Source organism: Tursiops truncatus, chromosome 4, assembly GCF_011762595.2.
Source record: "Tursiops truncatus isolate mTurTru1 chromosome 4, mTurTru1.mat.Y, whole genome shotgun sequence".
NCBI classification, from domain to species: Eukaryota; Metazoa; Chordata; class Mammalia; order Artiodactyla; family Delphinidae; genus Tursiops; species Tursiops truncatus.
The window spans coordinates 65,192,633-65,218,483 of record NC_047037.1 but is presented as its reverse complement, the minus strand read 5'-3'; the positions used below and the strand labels follow the sequence as shown (position 1 = coordinate 65,218,483).

The 25,851-nt window shown below is 40.3% G+C and overlaps 1 protein-coding gene across 5 annotated transcripts in view; it reads right to left on the bottom strand.

The window, feature by feature from the left end:
- The window catches only part of LPP (LIM domain containing preferred translocation partner in lipoma), a 700,420-nt gene that overhangs the window by 20,153 nt on the left and 654,416 nt on the right, over positions 1–25,851 (bottom strand). For all 5 annotated transcript variants that reach the window (XM_019946127.3, XM_073804014.1, XM_033855621.2 and 2 more), the window contains one exon: positions 2,343–2,521. In XM_019946127.3, coding sequence (XP_019801686.1) covers positions 2,343–2,521 — 179 coding nt within the window. The remainder of the gene's footprint in view (positions 1–2,342; positions 2,522–25,851) is intronic.

Genomic DNA, 25,851 nt, shown 5'->3' with positions numbered 1-25,851 from the left:
TTCTGCCAAGAATCTTCATTTCCCGTTTAAAACACTCTGCTTCCAGAAGCCTACTCAGATCCCAGGGCCGAGTAATATCTTCTGGCTCTGACAGCTCAAGCCCTTGCCTGTGCCTCACATCGTCACCTTTACAGTCTTTTCTGCCTGGTGCCTATCACACAGAATCCGCACTTATTCTCTCCCCTCCTCCTGGCAAGCTCCATGCAGACAGGGGCTTCTCTAGGTATTTCTACCTATGCAATTTCTCTCCTTTAGCACTAAGCACAGTAATTGGCACATAGAGGGCTCTTCATAGATGTGGTTGAACAGAATTGAAATACATCTCCCAAAAGCTCACAAATGGGAGATCTGTTCAGAATGACCAGGAATCTGCAGAAGGCAGCTATGTTCCCCTTCTCTGCAGTCCACTCTCCTTAGCCATGCAATGTCCATGGCTGACACGGCTAATGGGTTGGACTTGTAGCTGCTTTTTATTCCAGTCCTTTCAAGACTCAGAAACGGAGTTCTGTAAAATGTATCTTTTATTCTTCTTTGGGAAATGGAGAAAAGATCAAAAAGCTTCTCCCCCTGCATACCTGCCCATCATGCAGACAACATGATTTTTAATAATTTGTATTTTAACTGGCCACTGAATTAGCGGTGATGGGAAGCATTGGGGGTTTCAGATTCGTTTTCCCTTTCAGTTGCTCAAGTCTGCCTTCCTGGAGTGTTCAGACCCACACACATGTCACCAGTCACAAGTCTCTAATTATGCTCCCCACTCCTAGAAATGAAAGATAAATGGCATAGATATAAACTTACATTCGTCAGAATTGATTTCCTGTTTTAATTGAGGGGTGTAACATATCAGTCTTTTTCAGCAACAGAAACATGTGTGCTCTGATTATATCTATCAGTCTTTCTTGGATTAGGGTAAGTCTAAGAAAGGAGAGAAACAGTGACAGAAATACCCTCCCCAATGGTATCTTTTCACTTCCCTTAAATAGACGCAGGTTTTTTTTTTTTTTCATGTGTAATTAGAAGCTAAAAATATCAATAACGTGAAGTACAATTTATGCTGTGACTGCCCTTTCAAAGTGAGCCCTTTCTTGTCTAATTCAGGTCGAGAATTCCTGCCTCTGGGGTTTTGTTTTGTTTTTTCAATGTATTCAGCCTCACATCTTTCGGTGAGGCTTTCACTTTCCCTGCTACTTGAAAAGTGGTCAGGAAATTCTTTTTTAAAAAATATGAATCTCAGGTCCCCAAACTGTTTGTGGCAAGTACCTCCCAGTTGCTGACAATCAACAGAGCGGTGAAAATGAACCCACAGGAGTGCACATCTGGAGGCCATAGAACAGATACCCCAACTGGTGAGCCGTAGGAGCTTCATCTCTCTGACGGCCTCAGACTGTTCTTAAAGCCACTGCGAAGCAAACACGAGCCAGAACCTCCGTGTCTGTCATTTACAAACCACATCTACAGCTGTCGTATGGTTCCTGGAAATATGCGACAAATGTGATCAACCAATTAACCAGCCAACAAACTGGCCAAATAAGAATAAGCAAAATGCAAAGCTATACAATTGTCATGAAAACTCCAGCTATAATAAAGAGGGATCGACAAATTAGAGAAGTGAGGAGGTGGTGACATAATTTTCCAGGCCCATCTGTTAAGCGGTCTTGACCTTAAGATTCTACTTTTTAATCGTCATCGAAAGATTAGGAAATATCCTGAGGAAGAGAAGACCTGGGTGGGGGTAGAGCTTAGCAGAGGGTGTGAATATGCTGATAATGGCATAAAATAGCCTCCAAATATGTGAGAGGCTGCATTAGCAAGAGGGGTTGAACTGTTCCCTGTGCCAGTCCCTCCCATAACCTCCTATATGCAGAGTGGCCAAGACGTAGAGGTCAGCTCTAGAGAGAACCCTAGGCTGTCTCACATGGGAAGCTTTAAGACAGGGTCTGGTCTAATGACCAAACTGAAGAGCTCAGAGAAATTGGGCAGTTTGTCCACTGTCACATATCTTGTTCATGTTTAGGCCAGGGAGAGCTACACCAGGATGCTGCCTCTTTCCAGGACACATGTTCTGCGGCTAAGTCAACTTCCTCATAATTAGAGCTACACAAAGATGTGATGGATAAGCCCCAGGGAAGTCTTGAAGCAGAGACCAGGCTGGAGGACCACATGGAGAACCTAATATCAATTCCTGCATTGGAGGAGGGGATAAATAACCTTTTTAACGTCCCACCAAATCCGGAGATCCTATAGCTCGGAGAGAGAAGAGTGTGAAGGCCCGGATACAGGCAGTAAGAATAGACCCCAAGAGGACACCTAGGCTGCAGGAGGGAGAGCAGGCTGCCTACTTGTGGAAGTCTTCGATGCAGTGGATGAGGCCACCAGCGTCCACTGTGAACGGGATCCCATCCAGGCTGCGGTGGCACATCACGCAGGTAAAGCAGTGAGGATGATAGGCCTTCCCAGTGGCTCGGAGAATCCGCTCCATGATGGGCTTGGAGCACACGCTGCACTGCTCCAGGGTATTCTGAGGAGGAAAAGAAAAATGCCAACGTTAGGCTAAGACGTGAAGAGCTCCATTTATGTAGTAACTTACAGCATGGCAAGCACTGTTACAGAACACATGGGCTCATGTGCTTATCACAGTATTTGGAGGAAGGCAGAGTATATATCTTCATTACAGAGAGAATGAAACACAGATGGATCAAGTGGCTTTTCTAAGGTCATGCAGGTTCTGGGTGGCAAATCTAGGATTTAGAACTCATGTTGTCTGACTTCTACTCGTGTTCCTTTCCAATGCAGCACGGGTAATAGCAAACTTTTCTGTAAAGGCCCATGTAGTAAATACTTCTAGCTTTGTTAGAGCAACTCAATTTTGCTGTAGTGGCAGGAAGGCAGCCATAGACAGTGTGTAAGTAAATGGGCATGACTGTGTTTCAATAAAACTTTATTTACAAAAGCAGGCTGGATTTGGCCATGGCGATAGTTTCTTGACCCCTGAACTACATAGTCCAGGTTCTCCACTGGAAGAATACTTCGCTATTACTTCTAAAACTTGATTAGTCATCAAAATCCTAGTGGGGTCACCAAGGATCTTAACATTTTAGAGTGGTCTTTCTGATGACCCAGACTTGTAGAGAGCATGCTGGTTGCAGAACCCAATCAGAGCTCAGCATAATCAATGAGGCTTTGGATCATTTAAAGCCTTGATTCAAACACCATTCCCACGCTTAGTGTTGTGAACTCTTGATGGAAATGTTGAACCTAGAGGGGTTCCAGTTTTGAGAAATTAATTAAGAAAGTCAATTTATTTGGCTTTAAAAATATGCTCAGCTTTAAAAATAAATCCCCCCCCCCTTTAAAAGGGATACCATTTATTGAGTCAGGACTCAGATAGATTGATACAATTAGCTGTTAACTTTCTATCCTTGCCTAGAATACCATGCTCTCTTACCAACAGCCATGTTTCACATGTAATACGCTATATTCCAACTGAGAAGTCTGGACTGACTCAATGAGTCTACGATTTAGAATAAACCTGGGATGGGGAGCTGATTAGAATCATGCAGAACTCAAAGGGATGTGGAAATCAAGGAGTAATTTCCCTCTCACCACTAGAACCTTTAAATGGGCATGAGGCAAGGCGTGCCTATAGGTAGATAACTAGTGTGATGATGACAACTACAGCAACAGTTCCTGACTGGCTTCTTGTTTCCATCTCTCTTCCTGTAACACTTGCCCATCCTCACAGTGACTTCCAGTTTCCTTTCTAAAACACAGATGTGACCAAGCAGCTTTCTTGCTAGAAAAACTTATATGACTCCACAATGTGAAAATAGCTCGTTCCTTACCTGACATGCAAACTCCCTTTTTAGGCTCAGATTCCCCTGACGTCTCAGACTGCTCACTTCTGTTCAAACCTATGAGAAACTTCCATATTTCTGTGCATTGGCTAATGCCTAGAAGGAATCACAATTTGCTATTTTGACCTTTCAAGGTACGCGTCAGAAGGTGGTAAAGCCTTCCTCAATGCCTTCAGTTGGAATAAATTGCTTCTTTCTCTCCCCTTCCTGAGCACTTAATTCATGCTGCTTAAAGCACTTACAGTGTTCACTGTATTGAAATTATTTGCACATATGTCTGTTTCCTCTACTATACTGCAATTCTTTAAGGGCAGGGACTATGCCTTAAGAATGTATTTCTCTGTCCCATGCTTCACCCAGTATACTACCTGGAATAAAAAGAAACTCAGGATGAATGTGTGCGAAAAGAATGAAGGAAGGAATATTGTTTACATCGCACTTTGGCATCACAGTGCTGGCCCGATTCCCCTAACTCTGGAATCCAGAGGACAGTAAATCCGTCACCGTACTCTCCTCCAAGCTGCGGTTGCTGGAGGTTCTGAAATTGCTTAGTATGCCTCTGGTCACAGTCTAAACTCATGGAAACTATTAACCTATTTTCCCCCCATTTTGAAGTGGTGAAATTAAAATAGCAGAAGAACATAAGATGAGAGTGGAGATGACGATGGTCTCGACAATGAAGGCCCTGGTTCTTTTCTACCCTGGTGATCTGAGCTAATGTGGCTGGAAACTGTCTTCCCAGGGTTTGTGTTTTGCTCTTCTGTGGGTTCTAACTTTTTTTTTTTTTTTTTTAAAGCCAACCCTGTAATGGAGTTGAACAAACGAGAAAATGCTTGACCAGAAAATATTTTTGTTTGCATTGAGGCTTGGCTGCAAGATTCAAGCCCATTTACTCAAAACCAGCAGCAGCATAGAAGGTAGAGTCAGTTTCTAAGGAAAGACTTTATGGTCCATGTTTAAAGAACGGGTAATCTGAACATTTCTGCTACAAAGGAAGAACAGTGTAAAATATACCTAAAGTGAGACTATTGTAAAATGCCCCTAAATCAGAAAATAAAGGCTCCAAGAATGCATCTGACTAGAAGCTTGGACTAGCAAATGGTTGAGGAGGACGTGTGAATCTTCTTCAGCCCGTCCTCTTTATTTCTCCTTTCAGTCTTCAACTGGCGCACTAGGACTCTTAGACATATCTGCTCCTAAAGAAAGGATAAAGACTCTTAAAATGTCTGGGAGGAGGGCTCTGGGAGTTCCTCTAGTCCAGGCCTCTGATTTCCCAGGTGAGAAAACAGACCTGGAAGACTGATACAGCTGGGACCTGAGTCATGGAGATGATTAGGGACAGAGGAGGGGTTGGTACCCCCGTTCCTGCCTCCCAATAATTCAGATAGGTATCTGATGAATTCATTATGTAGCCATAGAGAGACAAAGTTGCTAGATGAAGAATATGAATCGTCCCTCTGGATTTGTCAACATCTACCTTAGGTAAATGATTTCTTCTCTCTAGACCTTGGTTTTCTCACCTGTAAAACAATGATTAATTCCAACTCTGCAATTTTGTTACTCCGTGATATATCAGTATTAACAGAAACAGGTAAAGGTCAATGTTTCCATTACTAGAGATATACTAAAAACAACTGGACAACCCTTCATCTGAGGCTTGAAACGAGGTGTTAGAAATCTGGACTATCTAAACTTTACTGTACCTTACCACTTGGAATTCCAGAAATTGCTAGGGTAGAATTTTAAGCACGATAGAGAAAGATCTCTGTGTCTTTTTATAGAAGGTTATTTTAAAGCCGGACTAAAAGATACACTCTTTATATAAACATGAGGCTTTTCTGAAGCAGGTTAAAATGAAACGGTTAATAAATAAAATAGTATTTAAGGAAATAGAAAAAGAAATAACAAGTCTTCAAGCAAACAAGTGGAAGAAGGGTGTCTCTAAGTACATCTACTCAAATTACATCTTGTATGTGAAGTAGGGGTGCCAAGTTTGACAGACGGGAATTAGGAAGGAAGAGGACACTCCAGCATAAGAACCTTCCAAATCAGTAGAGTGTTTAATGGCCTGGCTCTGAACCCATCTCTACTGGGACCCCACCCGTGGAGCCCACCTTCCAGCTGCCACACTGAGCTCTCTGCCACATCTTTAATAAGCTGTATTCTTTTACAAACCCAGACTACCTCACATCCTTCTTTGTCTAGAGAAGACCTACTCATTCTTCGAAGTTAAGCTCAAACATTACCTCTTCTGCAAAACCTTTCGTAATTCTTCCTTTGTTATACTCCAAGCAAAATAAGTCACTTCTTCCACTCCCATAGGATTGTATGATGCTTCTATGACACCGAATATTATAATGTCCTTGATTTAAAGGTTTATGTCAACCTCCGTGACCAAACAGTGGCACCCTGCTCTCCCCGTGTGGAGCTATGGTCATAGGTTGAGTTTGCTAGGAATCAGATTCTGAAACAGAGCTTTGCACTAAAGAAGTTATTGAAGAGTGGCTTTGAGCTCATGCCTGTGGGTGAGAACAGGAAGCATCTGGATAGAGGGAGGAATTGAACTATGATTCAGTTATAACAAAGGCTTCTGATGGTTTCACGGAGAACTCTGGAGTTAGGATGGCTCTGCAGAATTGTCTTTCCTTGAAGCTAGGGGGTAGGGCTTTTATATCCCTACATCTGCCAGCCAATGGATACGGGCTGCTTGCAAGGAAGAAGAGAGGGACTCAGCTGTGAACCGTCAATCCCAGCCAGTGGGGGAGTGAGAGCCTCAGTCCTGAAGGGGGTCTGGGCAGTGCAATACAGCATCCACAACAGTAAGCATCCTTGCCCAGGACCTCCATGGTCCATGACACACATTAGGCAACAAGTAACCAGGTGTGAAACACCTTCTAGATTAAGCTGAATGAAGAGTCTAGATTTTACGCTTTTTAAAAATCCTAGGCCCTGTTTGGAGATTTTAAGAATTTTTTGAAAATGTTTTAAGCAGTTACTTCAATGAGAGTGTGGTTAACAAGAGAAGATGTTAAGAGTAGCAGAAAAACCAAGAAATTATTTAACTGCTAAAAGGCACAGCTTATAAACTTTTCTGAAATGACGGCAATACAATTGTGATTAAAAACAAAAAGTTAAGTGAAAGTAAAAATAAAATCACCAACAAATCTTGTACACAAAACCCCCCAATGCAACTGTTTTTAAATTAGAGATACAATCTGGTTGTATCTTTTCTATCCTTGGATATTGTATAAATAACTTCTCTAATTCACAGTCAGAAGAGCTGGAAGAATCATCTGAATCTACATGAAGCATACAGGTAACATAAGCATTGACTACTAGTTAGATGATGGAGAAAATAATATTTCTAAAATTTATATATTACTTAGGTGTGTGTGTGGTCGCTGTTGAAGATTTTAAATCAAGAGACATAAATACTTGAAGATTTGGAAGACTATAAAGTATTGACATTTAGAAATGTTAAAATTTTCATTTCATAAAATTAAAATGTGATCTTATATTCAGTCTTTATTGTTTTTTTTTTTTTTTTTTTTTTAAGGTACCAAAGCAATACTGGAACAGAAAAGACTCTTGGAAAGATTAAGGGTGACATCTCATGTTCTACATACAGTTTTGGTCTTGTTGAGCTAAGAATAAAAAGAAAAAAAAAAAAGGAGAGTTAGAAAATATGAGACTTTTAAAAGTCTTTAGAGATTATTCTGGTCTAGAAGTTTTCAACTTCCCTCACTTGCCTCCCTCTTCCATAATCCTTTGTTCAGGGAAACAGTTTATCAAAGAAGCATATCCAACAGAGTCCAAAATCACTTCTGCATAAAGAACAGGAAAGGATGGAGCCTATGGGGAATCCATATAGTACAGTTTAAAACCCATCCGTCTGGTCCAACTACCAGATTCAAGAAACTAAGGTGCAGAGAGGGAAAACTACTAGTGGAAGATTTGGAATTAGAGTATAGGTCTAATTCTCCATCCATTGGATAACCCCACTGCTATATCACAGTATACCTATTCCATATTTCAGTAGACATACATACTCCACATTACAAATATAAGGCTGACGACCGGCAAGCTACATGCATATAAATAAAGAGAGGAAACACGTTGAGATCTTAAGATAGTTCGTCTACTGTCAATTTCATTGGCTCCCACGGGGTAAGACAGAAAATTCATTGTTGGATCCCTAGCATCTACAACAGTATCCTTGCATAAAATTGATGCTCCACAAATATAGGTTTCATCACGAATAAACTCTGGATACTTGACATAAAATAAAATTTTTCTATTTAATCCTGGAAAACAAGTCTCTAGTGCAAAGCTTCTCAACCGGCAGGCTAAGACACAGTGTGCCTCAAATGGGCCCCAGGTATACCGTATTTGGGAGGGTCAGAAGGGGCCAGGGATTCCATAGGCCCTGAGCAGTCACCTTGGGCCAAGCGAAGCCTCATCTACTCACGCCAGTGTGCTGAATGAATGCCATCACTTTCCACATGAATCGTGATGTGAAAAAAGTTGGGAAGCACAGCCTAAGTGTAGGTGTTCCCAGCAGAATAGCAACGCGGTACAGTAAGAAGAGAACAGGGCTATGACTCAGCGAGCTCCGTTGAAATGCCACTGACATTATTTAAACTCAAATAATTGTATTACCTACTTTAATTCTGGAATACAAACTTATTCTTGATTCTGGTAATCAAGGCTTCCCAGGTAATGACAGTACTTCTGGGTTTCCTTCACAAATGAAGACATCATTTTATCTTGGTAGTTTTCCTAATAAGCCTGCAGTACAAAACTGCCCAACAGCTCTGCCTCCCAGTGAGGCACGCATTACTTATTGAAAGTCTTTTGTGCACTTTCCAAGTGTCCTTTGCCTATATCTATATCTTAATCTAGATCTATACTGTATTTATATCTAGTATGTGTTTCAAAACAGACTGAAAATAACAGTCTGAAAATAACAATGGTAAGCCTAGTGATATCCCATCCCTATGACTGTGATTTTCCAATTAGAATAAAAATTCCTACTCTGTAGATGAGAATTCTCATTTTTCAAAACAGGAAAAATTCTGAGTCAATTTATCAAATGCTATACATTTGATAAATACATCAAGATGTATTTTCTTTTGATGTCATTACCGCCACACACAAAATGACAGCTATGAAACATGTCACTGAAAATTCAGTAAAAGGACTTCAACATTCTTATTTTTGTCACTTCTGTTACTCTTTTTGAGCACAACTCTTTGCATCTAACGCCTGTGTTACCTCAGCTTTCTCATAAATATCCTTTAAAACACTTTTCACACGATTTTCTGATAAGCAGAGCTGCCTCTCCACATAATTTAACATTGCAGGAAGCCTAAAGAGTGGGACAAAACATTTAACATCCTGGCAGGTACGGCTGAAGAGAGAACAGACGGACACCATGCCTGCCCTCAGAGGTTCTCACCATGGTAGGAGAGGTAGACACTTCTGTAAATAACTGACTAGAGGCGAAGGGCACAACAAATTGCTGTTATAGAGGAATGAGTAATGTGTGATGGGAACACAGAGAAGAGAGTAATTACTTATGAATGGTGAGGGAGCAGGCAATGTGGTGGTGATGTACGATTCTGGGAATCTATTCTAAGTGGGATTTGAGTTGGCTCTTGAAAAAAAAACCCACATTATAACACTTTTTGGAATTAATGTTGTGTTATAACAAAAGTCTTCATTATATACGTCCCAGATATGCCTACACTGAGACAAAATTCATTTCACAGGAAGAATATTGTAACAAAATCAGTGTATTGGGCAGCATTGGTAAAAGGGAACTCAACATTGCTAGAGACGTGTGTCTTGGTGTTTAACTCAAACAAAACATGTGTGACTATTAACACAGAATTTAGGGAAAACAATTCTTATAAGATTTTCTGTTTATATTTGAACTAAATAAACTGGATTTAAAATTAAGAAATGTGTCTTAAAACCACAAGGGAAAAAAACCCACAGAAAGGACACAAACATCAAGACAATTAGATCATTTTATTCAATTTTTCCATGAGCCACAAATCACATTCTTCACAAAGTAAATAATGCCCTCCCATTTATTCTGAAGCACTTAGGTTGGGCTTACAATCTGAGCTTTAGCGAATTAAAAATGAATCTCCATTAAAGGACATTTAGTTTGTCTACACCTTCAGGCCCAGAGAGGTGCGATTTTACCTTAAAAAGTGTAGCCCTTGTGGAATGCTAGTTCGTTCCAAACAGAAACAGTTATCTTGAACGTCTCCTAACCCTTGAGAAAAATGATGGGGGAGCTGGGACTTGACGAGCGTGTCAGACCTTTATGCCAGGAGCAAAATTAAAAGATCACAGCACTCTACTGAGATCATTGTGAGAGGGGAAAAAAAGAGTAGAATTCCTTTCCTTCCAAGCTAAGTCAGATCATAGATTTCCCTTTACAACATCATTAAGGTACAGTCTGTTGGGACTTGTTAGCTCAGGAACCAGAGAAGAGTCTGTTATGTGAGGTAAGAGAATTACTGGTAGATTTAAGAGACCTGGGTTTGAAATCTAGGCAATTTTCTTGACCTCTTCAATCTTTTGTTTCCTCATCTAGTATAGGAGAATGAAAATATTTACATGGCAGTGTTGTAAGGACTCGATGAGATCACATATATGAAAACAAGTACACAGTGCCTGGCTGTATAATAAATGTTAGTTTTGTGTAATTCTTACAAATTCTAGGAGAGTAGAACATAGATTGAATTAATTTGACATTCCTTGATCATTTAATTATTATATGTAAGCACTACATTTCCAATTTTTGTTTCACCATCAAATTTCTTATATTTTACATCTCTACTTAAAGAAATGGATTACTGAAGGAATTCTGTGCATGATACTCTGGGACAACTGGATTACATAATAACATAAAATGGGCTCCTGGATTCCTAAGAGGTTTCCCCCCTACTTCCATGAGAATTTTGTGGAAAAGCTGTTCTTCCTTTTATGTAAAATTATTATACCTCAAACCCTTAAATACCTTAGTTCTTCATAAAAGTAATTTACATCATTTTATACTCTCAAAACAAAAACTGACACTTTGCTTTGGTAGTTTTTAAAGTTTAGTAACTGTACACAACCAGGACCTCATTTGATCTCCACAACAGTCAGTAGAATGGTAGCATTCTTACCCCTGTTATATTCCATGTGCCTATAAATGTGGCTGGATTTGAAACCCTATGTCTTTTAAGTCCAAAGACAAAGCTGTTCATTCTTCTACTTCACACTGTTCTCCAAGTAACAGATTTTTCCTATCTCTTGCTATCTGGTTCCCTTTCATGGCAATTACATTGAATGGAGATATTAACCTTTAGCAAACTGCTGTGCTATATAGCCTTTCACAAATACACAGTTTGCTTGAACTTGAAAAAAAATTATTAAAATCATCTTGCCCAACTCTCTCACCTTATATACTAGGACACTGCGTTCAGGAAAGTTGATCACCTAATGTTGTAAACTAGTGAAAGAGCTGAGCACTGTATAGAAACCAAGGTTTCTACCCAATGACCTTGGCTTCTATGTAGTACTCTTTCCAAACCCCATACTAAATCCTTTCTGGAGTACCAAAACTTCTCTTTGGTGTTCCGGCCCTTGTTAACAATAAGAATATGACAACTCTTGTTGGTTAGTTATTGACAATTATTTACACGACCAATGGAAAATCATTAGGTGGAGTATATTACATTATTTGGGTTTTTGTCACTGTCAAAACAAGGCTGTCTCACACTGATAAGTATAGAGGTTCTCTGGCCAGTAACTCAGAGGGGCTAATCCTAAACTCAGCGTCATGGCATGATGTATTAGGTCCAGCTTTTATAATGCCTGCTATTTGCAACTTGTAAACAGAGGTTATTAATAGACATTCAGACCAGTTTCACTGAGGCAGACACTTTGCAGAGCAGCTAGAATATCACGGCATCTTGAACAAAATTCCATAATCTGAGTGTCAATTTTATCATTCATAGAATGAGATATAATTATCCTGTCCTGTCTACCTCCCGGAATTGTGATAATTAAATGAGATGAGAAATGTAAGATGCACTCTTTAAGAATGTAAAGAGATGTACAAATATTGTCATAAAGTGCTTTTCTCTGGGTAAAATTACTGTTCCACGTGAGAACAGAACCTAATTATTAGTTCTTCAGTTTCTGACTAATCAACTGAGAGGTTACTTTGTATTACTCTTATCACTGGAGAGAAGAAAATATGATCTGTACACACAGACATCCACAATACTATGTATATTGAGTTTGAGAAAATACAGTGTGTTTTTTTCCTTTCATTTTTGTTGTTTTGTTTTCAACAGATATTTTTCTTATTATAATTTTACATACCTGGAACACCTAATAAGTGATGGACCAGTTACATAACAGGCATTTAGGATGTACGCAGAGAAGCCTCATGGAACAACATGTAGTTTACTGCAGATACACTTGGCAGGATCCCTAACTAAACCCCTGATACCTGTGCCTGTGAGGCACCATCTTAATCACCCTCAATCATGTTCTCTTCAATTTAGAGTAGACAGGAGGTCCTGATGGGGAAAATGACTTATCTTTGGGTCCTGATACTAAGCCCAGCACTATTTGAAACTGGAATTGTTGAAACAGATGTTTATGGAAATCCCGCATGGTCCAGTGACAAAGAGAAATGACCCTAAGCTAAGGGCTGTGCTCTAGTCTTGCAAAGCCCAGCCAGTGGCTGGGAGGCATGTGCAAAGCATTTGCTTCTCTGGGCCTAAACTCCTTCACCTCTAAAATAAGAGACTTAAGTTAACAGACCTCTTGGTCCCTCGAAACTCCATGATTGCTTTGAGGCTGAACAAAACTTTCAATAGGGCAGGGCTCATTGTCTTGTCCACTGCTTCACCCCCAATTCACTGAAAAATGACTGGCACACAGAAGGAACAGAATAAACATTTTATTAAGTCAGTAACTGAGTGATTGGGAATGAATACTCCCAAGAGTCATCCAATAGCACTTATTCCCATAGACAGACCTGAAATTCCATCACCATCCTCAGATGGCCTTCCATCACCACACTATGTAAGCAGTCCCCTCTCCGGAGCCAGACTCTAGCTCATGACCCTGTTACTTTCTTCACAGTCCTTATTACTATCTGATATCACCTCCTGGATTTAGTTGCTGACATACTTAGTGCTTACCTCCCCACCAGCCTGAGACACGACTGCATCCACAGCCTTTGGAGCAGTACTTAACACATAACACATAACACATAAGTATTTGTTGAATGAAAAAAGTAAATGACGTTTAACTACCTAAGGTCTCTTCCAATTCCTGGGTTTTCTGGTTCTACCTCAGCAAGAGTTATGTTTCTCAGAAAAATCTGTGCTACAAACTTCGCTAAGAATATAAATGACCTGAAGTTAATCACACAACACAGTAGGTAGGACAACACTCTTTTAACTTATTGTATTTGTCTACCATGGGTAACCGATCCATCCAGGGGCAAAATCTAAAACTGGGGTTTCAGTGATGATGTTTTCAGCCCCATGTATACATAGCAATGACTGCCTGCCTGTGCATTTCAGATCCGAATTAAATCTATTGTGAATGATCCATTAGAGTCAAGACCTGCAAGCAGAGACTAGAAGTGTTCCCAATACCATTCTGCTCACGTGTCGGTTCCCTTCAGAACTGCCTGAAACTCAGCTCTGCCGAGATGTTTATCTTCTACCTGGCTTTATGAATTGCAATTACTTCCTAAATTATAACAAGCCATGAGTGGTCTGGGCCAAACAACTAGGGTCACAGAAGGTCTCTCCTTGTACTTCTGGGGATGACAGAAAAGCTTGTTTGAACCAAACTTGATCCTCTTTCAAAAGAAAGAAAACTTTTAAGCCTTTAACTCCTGGGAGTGGCAAAGAGAACAGCCAGAGGGCCATGAACTAACTTCCATTCTCTAGAGATCAGTCTAACAGATTTGGCAATGACTTGGCTTCTGGTGAAAACAAGCCCTTCTAATTAGACTTCTGCTGGTGGAAGACAAGAGACAGCACCATCACTTAGAAAGCCCATGACGACATGGCAACATCATTGCTGCGACTGTGTAGTTTCCTTCTGAGCAGAGCACTGTCAGTGTATATGTCAAACACTGGGCTCCGGCACCTAGTCACGAGAACGTGACCTTCTGAAGAGTACAAAGTGCAGCCAGTGAAGTGATTTCCTTTCCTTCAACTGTATCTTGGCTGTAATATTTTCTGACCCGAGAAATAAAGTAATTCCATGTTTTGGTTCCTCTCTCTACCCTCACCGTGCCGAAAGTGGTTTACATTAAGTAGGTAAGAAAGGCAGAAACAACGAATATAGGGTTTTCCATTCTGTAACTACTGAAGAACAAAGGGGACAGAAAATACAGATGTTTTCTCTTTGCTGCTACAGAAGGGTGGTGGACTAACTCTTTCAGTGTCTCTGGAATGCAAATTTTCTTTCACAGTTTAGCAGTCTTTTTTGGATTTCAGCACAGTGAACTAACACTTTCCTGTATTCCAAGACCTCCAGAGAACCAGATGGATGAGAGGAATTGGGGAAAAAAAGAACCCACGCTACTTGAAAAAGGTATGAATTTCTCACTCTGCATTTAGCCAAGAGCTCTGAAAATTAGAAGAGTGAAATCACTTTGGGTTTGTTCAAATGCATGCCATCCTAGAGTTGTTTGTGGTGGGGTAAAAAAAAAAAAAAAATCTAAAATGATTTGATGGTTTAGAGTCTGCGTTCAGTTTAAACTAGGAAGCAAACTTTAACAGAGATGATATGTTTACTATCAAAGGCAGGAAAGAATGTGGATAGAGATTACACAAGAGCATCATCCAATATGCCTGTGCTCTAAAGCCAGTCACTACTCCCCAGTGCCGAACTTTTCAACTTAACACTCAAGGCCCTTCAGGATATTGTCTTCCCTTCCCTTTCCAGGCACCTACCCCACCGTTCCCCCAATACAGTCTTTAACCTGTCAATCCAAACTTTTTAACACTTCACACGCCTTGTTCTTGCATGATTTTACATCCATGGTTGCCTCTGCCTTGAACATTTCTTAACAAGTTAGATGGCTCAGATTTTATGACCCAGGGCATGTGAATGCAACCTTCCTTACTAATCACTTCCCTACTCTTCTGTTCTTTCACGGCACTGTTCATACCTTCATTAGAGGACAGACCCTGTGTAGAGTGTCATCTGTCTATATGCTATGACACAGTGTACTTTCCGAAGATGGGACATCAACACATATCTCATCCCATATACTCCTCTTCTAGTGTGATCCTGACAGTCCATCAGGGAGAGATGGATGCTTGGGAGGACATCTGTAACTGCCTGGCCAATGGAATGCGGCAGAAGTGATGCTGTATGACTCCCAGTGCTACTCATAAAATGAGAGATGGTTTTCTTTTGAGACACATACCTTTGAAGCCCTGAGTTGTCATGTTAGAAGCTGAGCTACCCTGAAGCTGTCATGCTGAAGAGACTACACGCAGATAGAGGGAGATGCCTGAAGAACCCCAGCTGTTCTAGAACAGGTACTCAAGTATTCCCAGGCTGGGCACCAGACGTATAGGTGAAGAAGTCTTTGGGAGAACTCAGATCCAGGAATCTCATGAGGGACCCCAAGCCAGAATTGCTCAGTTGAGATGCTATCAAATGCCTGACCCACCAAACGTGAGAGATAATAAATGTTGATTGTTCTCTTCAGCTACTAAGTTTTGGAGTAGTTAGGCATGTAGCCATAGTAACTGAAACATAAGCACAGTTTCCATATTTGATTACGAGCTCTTCCAATATAACAATTAAAAATGTATGTTTCTACCATGAAAGAGGGTGAATGAAATATGGAAGAAATTGTTTGTTGAAGAAATACTTGAATGAATAAATATTAACTTTTGGACATGGCCACATAAGTTAATATCCTGTAACTTGATGAGGCCAGTTAGGTTTATTCAGCTAAGGCATTCTGAGTAACAATAATGCCCAAACCATATAAATGTAAAATAGACCTTCCTCTTCCATACGGGGGGATAATGTGTTTTTCAAATTTGGAAAGCTATTGTTTATTCCCAGTAATAGCCTGAGAATAAACTGGTACAGAACTATATGTATAGAGATCTTTTTCTTCAAAAGCTTCCAGTACTATTCTTAACATCTCTACATGTGAAAAGACAACAACTTTCTCTTAGCATTGGCATCAGTTAATAAAGACAAATTACCTAGTTAATTGTACTGTCAAAAAAATTAAGGGGCTACAACTTCACATACAACATGGAGTAACATAAAAGTGAGAAGGACCTTAGGGATCATCTGCCCCAGTCAATCTGTCTGATCCATAAATGCCCTCTGTAACATCCTCAGTCAATCAACACTTGTCCAGTCCCTGGGACTGCTTGTGCCATGTCCAGTCACAGCAGACTGTCTCAGAAGCTGTCCATTCTACCCGTAGGTCTAATTGTTAGAATATTCTTTACTATATCAATTTAAATACCTGTCACCTCATTAGCCCTATTTCCACCCTCTCAGGACAAGTCTGTTGCTTTTTCTATATAACAGCCCTAAAGAATACTAAAAAAAATTGTCCCTCCCCTTAGCCTTCTCTTTATTGGGATAAATACCTGGATTCCTTCAACAATTACTTATGGGACATGATTTCTTTCATCTTATCCTCTTGACCATCCTCTTCTGCACCAGTTCCCTTCAATGTGTGGGCCCCAGGAATAAACACATCACTCTAGGAGCTACTGTTTCCCCTCTTCTACACGCTCCTCTTTATATGAGTGCTACTGAAGGTGCATCTACTTTGCTGTGGTCTTATTTATTATTATTGATCTTGGGGTCAAACTGTCTCCCTTACAAGTCTTTTTTTTCTTTTTTTTGACATGAATGTCTGTCAAATTAAATGATCCTCATATGTACTTGGAGAGTTAATTTTTAAAGCTAAGAATAAGATTTGGTTTTTGTCTCTCTTATATTTTACCTTGTTGGATCTGGGTTACTGTTCCAGACAACAAAAAATTTTAGTAATGTTAATGATCATATTTTACATATTTTCCTCCCATCTTTTACCTCAAACCAGTAAGTTCAAGTTAGGTATATTTCAAGAGCTAAAATTTTGCTAAAAGATGTTTGACAGCAAACTCAGTATCAACTTCCCTCTTCCTGCATCCCATGAGGCACCAAGTTCTACTATTGTGCCTACTAAATATGTAAATTCATCAATTATTCTCCTTCTCTACCATATTATTCCATCATTTCTCACCTAGGTATAATCACAGTAGCCTCCTAATTGGCCTCTCAGCCTCCCCGTTTCTGTCTACTCCAATCTGCCACCATGTTGATTTGTTTACAACACAACAGCACGGACTCATCAGACAGCTTTAAAAACTAAAGATTCCCGGACCACTCCCAGACCTATTTCATCATTATCTCTGGGGTCGGGGCTCAGACATCCATAACTTTTAAAAAGTTCTATGATTGTGCCAGAGCTTCCCGATCTTTGAAGATTGTCTGAAATGTGAGTTTTTATAAAGCAAAAAAGAACTGATGATGCATCTAAACAAATTTATTGTGGGTATCTGGAGAAGAGTTTTGTCAAGGATTTAGATTCCTTTCAACGACCTCCTAGGAAACTGAGGTGGCCCCAGAGGAAACCCGAGGAAGCGAGGAGAAAAGAGATGGGAACTAACGTTTGCAGCACTAGATACCTACTTCCTTACTAAGCACTGGACTAGGCCTTTTCATGGGTATTATCCCGTTTAATTCTTAAAACAATGCCACTGATAAAATACTATCATTATTTTAGAGGAGAAAAAACTCAAGTTTATATTTTTAATCCGTATATACCTGAAGTCACAAATTGGAACACAGGAATTAAATGTGGGTCTGCCTGACTCCTATCTACAAGGCCTAGGGATTAATAAATACAAAAATATCTTAAGCAAAGGAGAAACATTGCATGTTGTATGGACACATACAATGATGAATTTATACATTTCAAAGTGGTCTATAGGTTTTAATTAAAGATCACATCTCTGTGAGAAAAATCTAGAGTCAGGAAACAGAATACTAGTCCCGGAAATGTCCCGAATTTGCCATGGTATGCCTTGATAGTTGTTCTATAGCTGCTCTTCCCATCTTTTTTTAGAACCTCCAAATTTTAGCTAGGTACACAGCTGTCCTGAATAAATATGACATTTTTCAGCCTTCCCTGCAGGTAAGTTTGGCTAGGGACTTGAAGATGGAATGGAAGTGTCCTCAGAGGGAAGGGGTCTGGTCTCCGTCCATTGGGATGCAGGAGCTGCCTTCTTGGGGCCCTCAGTAGGAGCCACAAGCTGAGTGTGGCTGAGGAAACCAGCAGGAGACTGGGTCCTTGCCTACCACTGTCCTGGATCTCTACTTCCTTCCATAGAGAGAAATCAACACTGTTTTGTTTCATCACTGATTTCTGTCACTCCAGCTGAACCTAATTCTACCGAATACACTTGCTTTGTGATGTCCAGTCATCCCTCTTCTTTGTGTTTCAGTTTTCTCATTTATGTTAGAAAAAGGTTGGACTAGATGACACTTAAGGTCTATATCACATTCTCTATGACTGAATGACATGCCCTATAGAAAAGATTCCAAATTGAAATCAGGCTCTCAAAGAGATATCTGCACTTCCATGTGCACCGCACTGTTCACAACAGACCATGTATGGAAACAATCCAAGTGTCTCCTGACAGACAAATGGATAAAGAAAATGTGGCATACACACACACTGGAATATTATGCAGCCTTAAAAAAGGAAATCCTTCTATTCACAACAATATGGATAAACCTGCAGGACATTATACTAAGTGAAATTAATCAGTCACAGAAGAACCAATACTGCATGATTCCACTTACACAAGGTATCTAAAATAGTCAAATCACGGAAGCAGAGAATACAATAGGGGTTGCCAGAAGCTGGGAAGAAAGGGAAATAGGAAGTGCTTATTGAATGGGTCTAAAGTTTCAGTTTTGCTAGTAAATTCTAGAGATCTGCTCTACAACATAAATGCCTATAGTTAATAATATGGTGTTGTGCACTTTGAAATTTGTTAGGAGGTCAGATCTCATGTTAAATGTTCTTACCACAAAAAACAAAGCAAAAGCAAAGCAAAACAAAAGGGACACAAGGAAACTCTGGATGTTGTTGGATATATCTATTATCTTGATTGTGGGGATGGTATCATGGGTGTCTGCACTGTCCAAACATCAAATTATACATTAAATATGTGCAGTTCTTTATATATCAATTATACTTCATAAAGCTGTTAATGGAAAGAAAGTCCTAATGTTCTAAAAAAAATTCTTACCTCCAGCAGCTTGACACCTGAACTGCTAGTGATTGGCCCTTCAAAATCCATAAGAGGGCCATGTCAGTATCAGTGGAAGCTACCGGAAGAGAGGAATCCACCCCAGTGCAGAATGCCAGTATAAACAGTTATCAAGCAATTGCCTATCGCTGGATATTCTAATGACAGTCCACTCAGCTCAGCCCCACCTGGAAACTCACAAGACTTGAGGCTTTAATAATACCCACAGGTCTCAATCTAGAGTTTGTATCACCCCATGGTGGAGACATGCATAATAATTAGACAAGATTATTCATCATAAATGATTAACTGTAATCAAGGCCTGTAGACTCTCATGGGATGGAGAATAACATTTTATGATTTGTGATCATAAATACTTATTTGTTTATTTTCAAAATCTGCCTATCAGGGCCAGGATTAAGGGAAAGCAAGTGAGGCATTTAGGGAGCAAAATTTAAGGAGGTGTTCACTTTTAGGTTAAAGGATAAGTGGCTGGACACTCAGCCACTCCTCTTATGTAACCTACAGTCCAGCCAAATCAGATGCTCGCCTTACCCTGAACATGTCCTACACTTTCCCCCTTGATGCTTCTCCTTCATATGACTCTTCCCACTTCATCTCAGCCTGGACAACATCAGACTCCAGTCATATGTGCTCTCTTCTCTGATGCCTTACCCGAGTTAGTCCCTCTCAGGCAGAATTGGCTGACACCTCTTTCTTCATCCATAAAACTTCTGCAGGTGTACTGTTGTGGCATTTTTGAACTGGTTTTGTGAACGTTGATCTCTCCCACCCTATTCTGAGCTTCTTGAGAAGGGACCAAGTTTTACCCATCTTTTGCGTCCCCAGCACAGTGTCTGGTACAACACAACAGGGATGCAATAAGAGTGCTTTTGCTAATGGATGACTCAATAAAAGCTCAAATGCGAAAACGCCTTTAAGTTGATTTTGTTGAGGTTAACAGTGTGAATCCTCATCTGGTTTACTAAAGTCTAGAAATCATAGAGAAAAGTTAGGTTTAAAAGACAAAAGGAATAGCCTGGAAGTTTGGGCAGCAACTGTAACCATTTTCCTTATCTGAGGCAAACACAATAGTAAGTGCTTTGTAGCCATGTAGCATCTTTCTCCCATGAGCTCTCAGCCCATTGCAGACATGATCTTCTTCACCTTGTGTTTGAATCAACTTGCTCCAAGGTCAGAGTCAGTATTTGACAGAAACAGCAGACGTAAGAGCTCCCGATTCCCATGTCAGTGCTCTGAGTTCCAGAGCACACTGTCTCCGTTAACAGTGTTCTTCTTGTCAGGGATACATGGTATATACACAGGAGGAAATTTATGAAAGAAGCTGGCTCCAAGATCTGCTTAGATATGCTTCTACACCCACTCATGTTCCATCAAGGAGAACGAATCACAAGCACTCCAAACAGTTACCTGAAGAGAGGACCATTTCAGAATTCTAGACAAATAATGCATCTCTTGCAAGTGAGAAGTTACTTTATGGTGTGGATCTTTTTTGTAATTCACTAATCCTCCCTCAAGCCCATTGAATTTCTTAATCTCTCTTAAGCTTTTTACCATCCTCCCCCACACTTTCTAGTGACAGGAGGAAGGTTTCCAGACTTTGGGGCTGCCTTAGCCTCGACTACACCATCAGGAGACACCTACCCATACAGAGGTCTTACCTCTGCAATGCACACAGAGTGTGGTCACTTAGTAAACATTCTGATTATGCCCCACCTGGTCCTCCACTGGAAAAGAGTGTGTATGAGGTCTTTAAGATATGATTTTCTGGATCTAATCACAATTTGGTAAGATATAAGGCAATGATAAAAGATCTCAGACTCTGTGAGTGTGCACATGAAATTTACACTTCATTTTGGAAGTTCCAAAGCTAGAGATTAAAACTTTGGGCTTTAATTTTGATGTTATAATGAGGAGTAGCAGAAATGACAACTCCAAAGTAATTGCATTACCACCTTTATTGGGTTCATGCCTTATGTGCCACGAATTTTATATGTATTATCTAAGAACCTCAAAACAACCTTGAAAAATAGAGACTACTATTCCCAATTTACAAATAAAAATATCAAGGCTTAAAGAGGTTAAGTGATTATCCAAAGTCATTCAACTGGAACATAGCTGGGCCAAGATAAAAAAATTAGCCTTTCTAACCCTGCAAATCCATGCTCTTTCTTGTCCAATATATTGCAAAGAATATACCCAAGGAGATGGATAATAAAAATGATAGATACTTCCCAAATCCATTTTTGCTTAGAGATGAAATTTTGAATTTTCCACTGTATATGAGTAAATATACTAACCTCTAAACTCCCTTGGTATCCAAAATAATTATATTATTTTGACTTAAAAGAAGCTGGGAAAATATCCTTCTTCACTGTTCATCTCCCTCCAGTTAATTTCATTCTAAGGACAGATACAATTTCTTAAAGTGAAGCAAAGTTGCCTTTAAAATAAAAAATTCATAGAAAACATTTCCCATAGGGAGAACGGTTGTGTTTCAAAGACCCCCTCCTTCTTTTTTTTCTATGAATTGGGAAGAGAAGGAGAGGAGGTATTAATAAGTTGAGTTGTAAAGTAAAACAGACACTGCCAAGTGAATAATATTAGCCCAGGACTAGCTGAAATATAGGTAGGCCAGCACTTGACTATCTGCTGTCTAAACTCAGATGACACAACTATTACTACAAACAGGAGGAAAAAACTTAAGTCAATAGTTTAGAATCCACCACCAAAGACAATGGTTCAACATGGAAGGGAGACAGAAAGTACAAATCCACAATGTAGTTTTGAAGTATGATATAAAATACAATAAAGTATGATATTGCTGATTGACTTTGCAAATTAATAGTATTTAAGAACATGACAAATAGATGAAAATTTAAGACTCAACACTTTTTAGGGAAATCTTTCTTGCGGCAAGTTCCAGACAACATTTCTTCTCTATGCTCCAAGTCTAGAAAAGGAACGTGTGGGGTGTGGAAGAGGAATAAGGATCAGAGATATTTGTCGAATTATCTGATGCTTTGGATACTTCACCACAGAGATGTAAAAGAGTGAAATCCTAGGACTGACCGATAAGGATGTGATGTGTAGAGCCCAGAGGAAGGATTTGCAAAGAACCATGGGATCTCTGAGATGAAAGAGCTGAAGGGTTATCCAGTCTAAACAGACCATTTTATTGATGGAGAAACAGGCTTGGTGACGAAGTGGCCAGTGATACTGCTGAGCGGGGGCAGAGCTGCTGTCTGAACACAAGTCTCTTGACTCTCAGGCCAATGTTCTTCCCAATTCCACAAGACACTAGTGGAAACAATGACATAATAAACGGCTACTACGAGAAGCAAAGGTATATGCCTAATGGTTCAAATTGGTTTCAGGTGACACACACCTGCGGCCTTTGGGCCTGAACAAAAGATGGATTTGACCCAAAGATTCAATACTTACTTATATCCCCATGTTTCCCACTTATATAAATTCATGACCAAATCAAAAAAGAGGAGAATGGATAAAGGAATTGGGAGTACGTTCATACAATGGAATACTGCTCTATAACAAAAAGGAACAGACTGATGATACAACAGCATGGATGAATGGATGTATCTCAAAACCTGCATGTTGAATGAAGAAGCTAGACACAAAACCAAATATGGTGTGATTCTATCTATCTGAATTTGTTTTTCTTTTCTTTTTTTGCGGTACGTGGGCCTCTCACTGTTGTGGCCTCTCCGGTTGCAGAGCACAGGCTCTGGACGCGCAGGCCCAGCGGCCATGGCTCATGGGCCCAACCGCTCTGCGGCATGGGGGATCCTCCTGGACCGGGGCACGAACCCGCGTCCCCTGCATCGGCAGGCGGACTCTCAACCACTGTGCCACCAGGGAAGCCCGTATCTGAATTTTTTAAAAAGACAAAAAATTTATGGTGACAGAAGTTGGAAAGTAGTTGCCTCTGAGGGTGGCAGGTGGATATTGGTTGGAGAGGTTCACAAGGGAACTTTCTTGGGTGATGTATACAATTGTCAAATTTCATCAATAGTTTAGAGGCCCCTAACAGAAACACTCAGGATCTGAGTATTTTATTGCATGTAAATTATGCCTTTTTTAAAAATGAGAAAAAAAAGCATGAAGAAAGCAAGTAATAATATTAAGTGATATTATAAATAAATGCTAAAATATACTAATATAATATTTTAAAATATAAATAAATAAAAATAGGAAAACCATTAACTTTATAGCCCATTTAACATAATGAATGTCCTAACTAGGCAGGGGTCTTACTCTCAGAGTGCAAAGAAAGAAACTAAAATTGTGCTCTTTCTTTTTATAAGGATGGACATCATTAGAAAGAGATGCTCTATTTCTCTGCTGCCTTAAATAGCTCCTATTCATAACTTAACCTTTTTTTCATAATGAGATCTGTAGCTCTTTCAATCAGCTCTTTCAATCAACATAGAAAAGTTCAAGAACACTTTCAGAGAAATCATCTGGTTCCAACACACAACTGGGTAGTCGAGAAAACAGATTCAGAAAGGGGAGGTGACTTTACCAGAAGAGGCAGGACTAGAAGTTAGTTTTCTAAGTTTTCAGGATAAGCTCTTTTCACTGTACCACACTAGCTCATGACCTTGAGAGACGCCTTAAAGTTAGCCTGCCTTCAGACATTCAGCTTTATAAAGCACCGTCCCTGAGAATACTAAATGCATACAGGTACCCGTTATAGAGATTGCTTTTCTAATGTCTTCCATGTGGGCTGACAAAAAGGACCCACAAAGACTGTGTCTCACAAGCACACTTTATCGCTAGGCTGGTCCTCATGAAGAACCTACGGTACTTACAGTACTTACAGTTACCTACAGTAACCCCAGCCCTGGTGCTCTCCTAATTCTCCTGATAGGTCAGGGGTGATGTGAGGACCCCACAGCCCACAGTAATCCTGTGCACTGGGACCTGAGAAGGAAAGCAAGTCCCAAAGACAGCGCCATTTCCCCACGGGGTCTGGATGCTGCCACATCAGACTGCTGCTCCACCGTTAGTACAAACTGAGCCCGAGCTTGCTCTGCGGGCCTGAGGGAACCAGAAACAAGGCTGGAGGTGGAAAAGAACGTTACTGGATTCTGGAACAAGTCAAGATGCTATTACTGGCTCATGTGATTTCATATCATGGGCAAGTAACTTCACCATAGTTTCCTCATCTGTAAAACAAAGATAATAACGTCCCTTTGTGGGACATAGTGAAAGTAAAATCCAGCTTCTCCAAATGCAGAGATTCACTGTTAGCAGGGCTGCCGTAATATCTTTCCTTAGCTTGGGGAATAGCTGTATGGCCTCCTTTCCCAATTTCAACATCTGGTCTAGGTCTGAGAGGAAGACATGATTGTGTGCAGGTAAAACACAGCCTAACACACAGTTGCACACCCAACTATACCTTGAATTCACAGATATTGGTTCCCAAATAGATAAGAGGTGCAACGAAGATCCAAACATAGCATTCCCTGCCTCCACCAACAGCTGGAAAAAGGAAGGGAATCTTGAATTTCTTCAAATATGAAGGAATAGGAAAACATATGGTTGGGGAAAAGAAACTACCTCTGCTTCGTGATAAATCTTTATGTCTTTTAATTTTCTAGGAACTAGGATTGGATAATATCCAGCACCCTAAATTGACTTGATGGGTGCATTTTTCTCACATTTTATTTGTAAAGCAGACATTTATAATTTACTATTTGTGGATAGCAAAACTAAAGTTCGGAAAAGTTAAGTACTTATCCTGGATCGGCTGTATAAACAGTTAAGTGGTGAGGCTGGGTTTTATACTTAGGCCTGTTTGATTCATTCCTGTGGCTTCTCCCCCTTTCTCTTGCTGTTGACTCAAATAAATAACCCTTTTAGCAGATGTCTGAGCCCAGTCTTGACAATGATTACTGCATTTACTGCTAGTCCTAGAAGTGATGTGCAAGATGTTTGCTGGAATCTTGGGGGCTCTAAGTACAGAATAAACATCAGGTATCCTTGTTGACCTCATAAGGGAGCTGGGCCTTGAAATCTAACCTAGGGTAACAGTTGACACTTGCAGACAGCTTTTAGATATTTAGATAAGACTCTATTAAAAGCACCAATAAAACCTTTTCCCTGTTTATACGCCACAATGTCCACTAGCTTCAGAGTTTTTTTTTTTTTTTTTTTTTTTTTTTTGCGGTACGCGGGCCTCTCACTGTTGCGGCCTCTCCCATTGCGCAGCACAGGCTCCGGACGCGCAGGCTCAGCAGCCACGGCTCACGGGCGCAGCCGCTCCGCGGCATGTGGGATCTTCCCAGACCGGGGCACGAACCCGTGTCCCCTGCATCGGCAGGCAGACTCTCAACCACTGCGCCACCAGGGAAGCCCAGCTTCAGAGTTTAAAGAGGTTTTGTGTAGCCCAAATGCCTTTCCCTACTTGTAGATGCAGTCAGGGTTCTCTCTCATTAAGAATTTTAGGTAAAAAAGACCTCCTGTTTGGCGATTCTTATCAAGTTGTGAGCAGACAGAGGTGTGGGAGATACCACTGCAAATTGTCACTCCCATCCCCCAGCTTGAACGTCCAA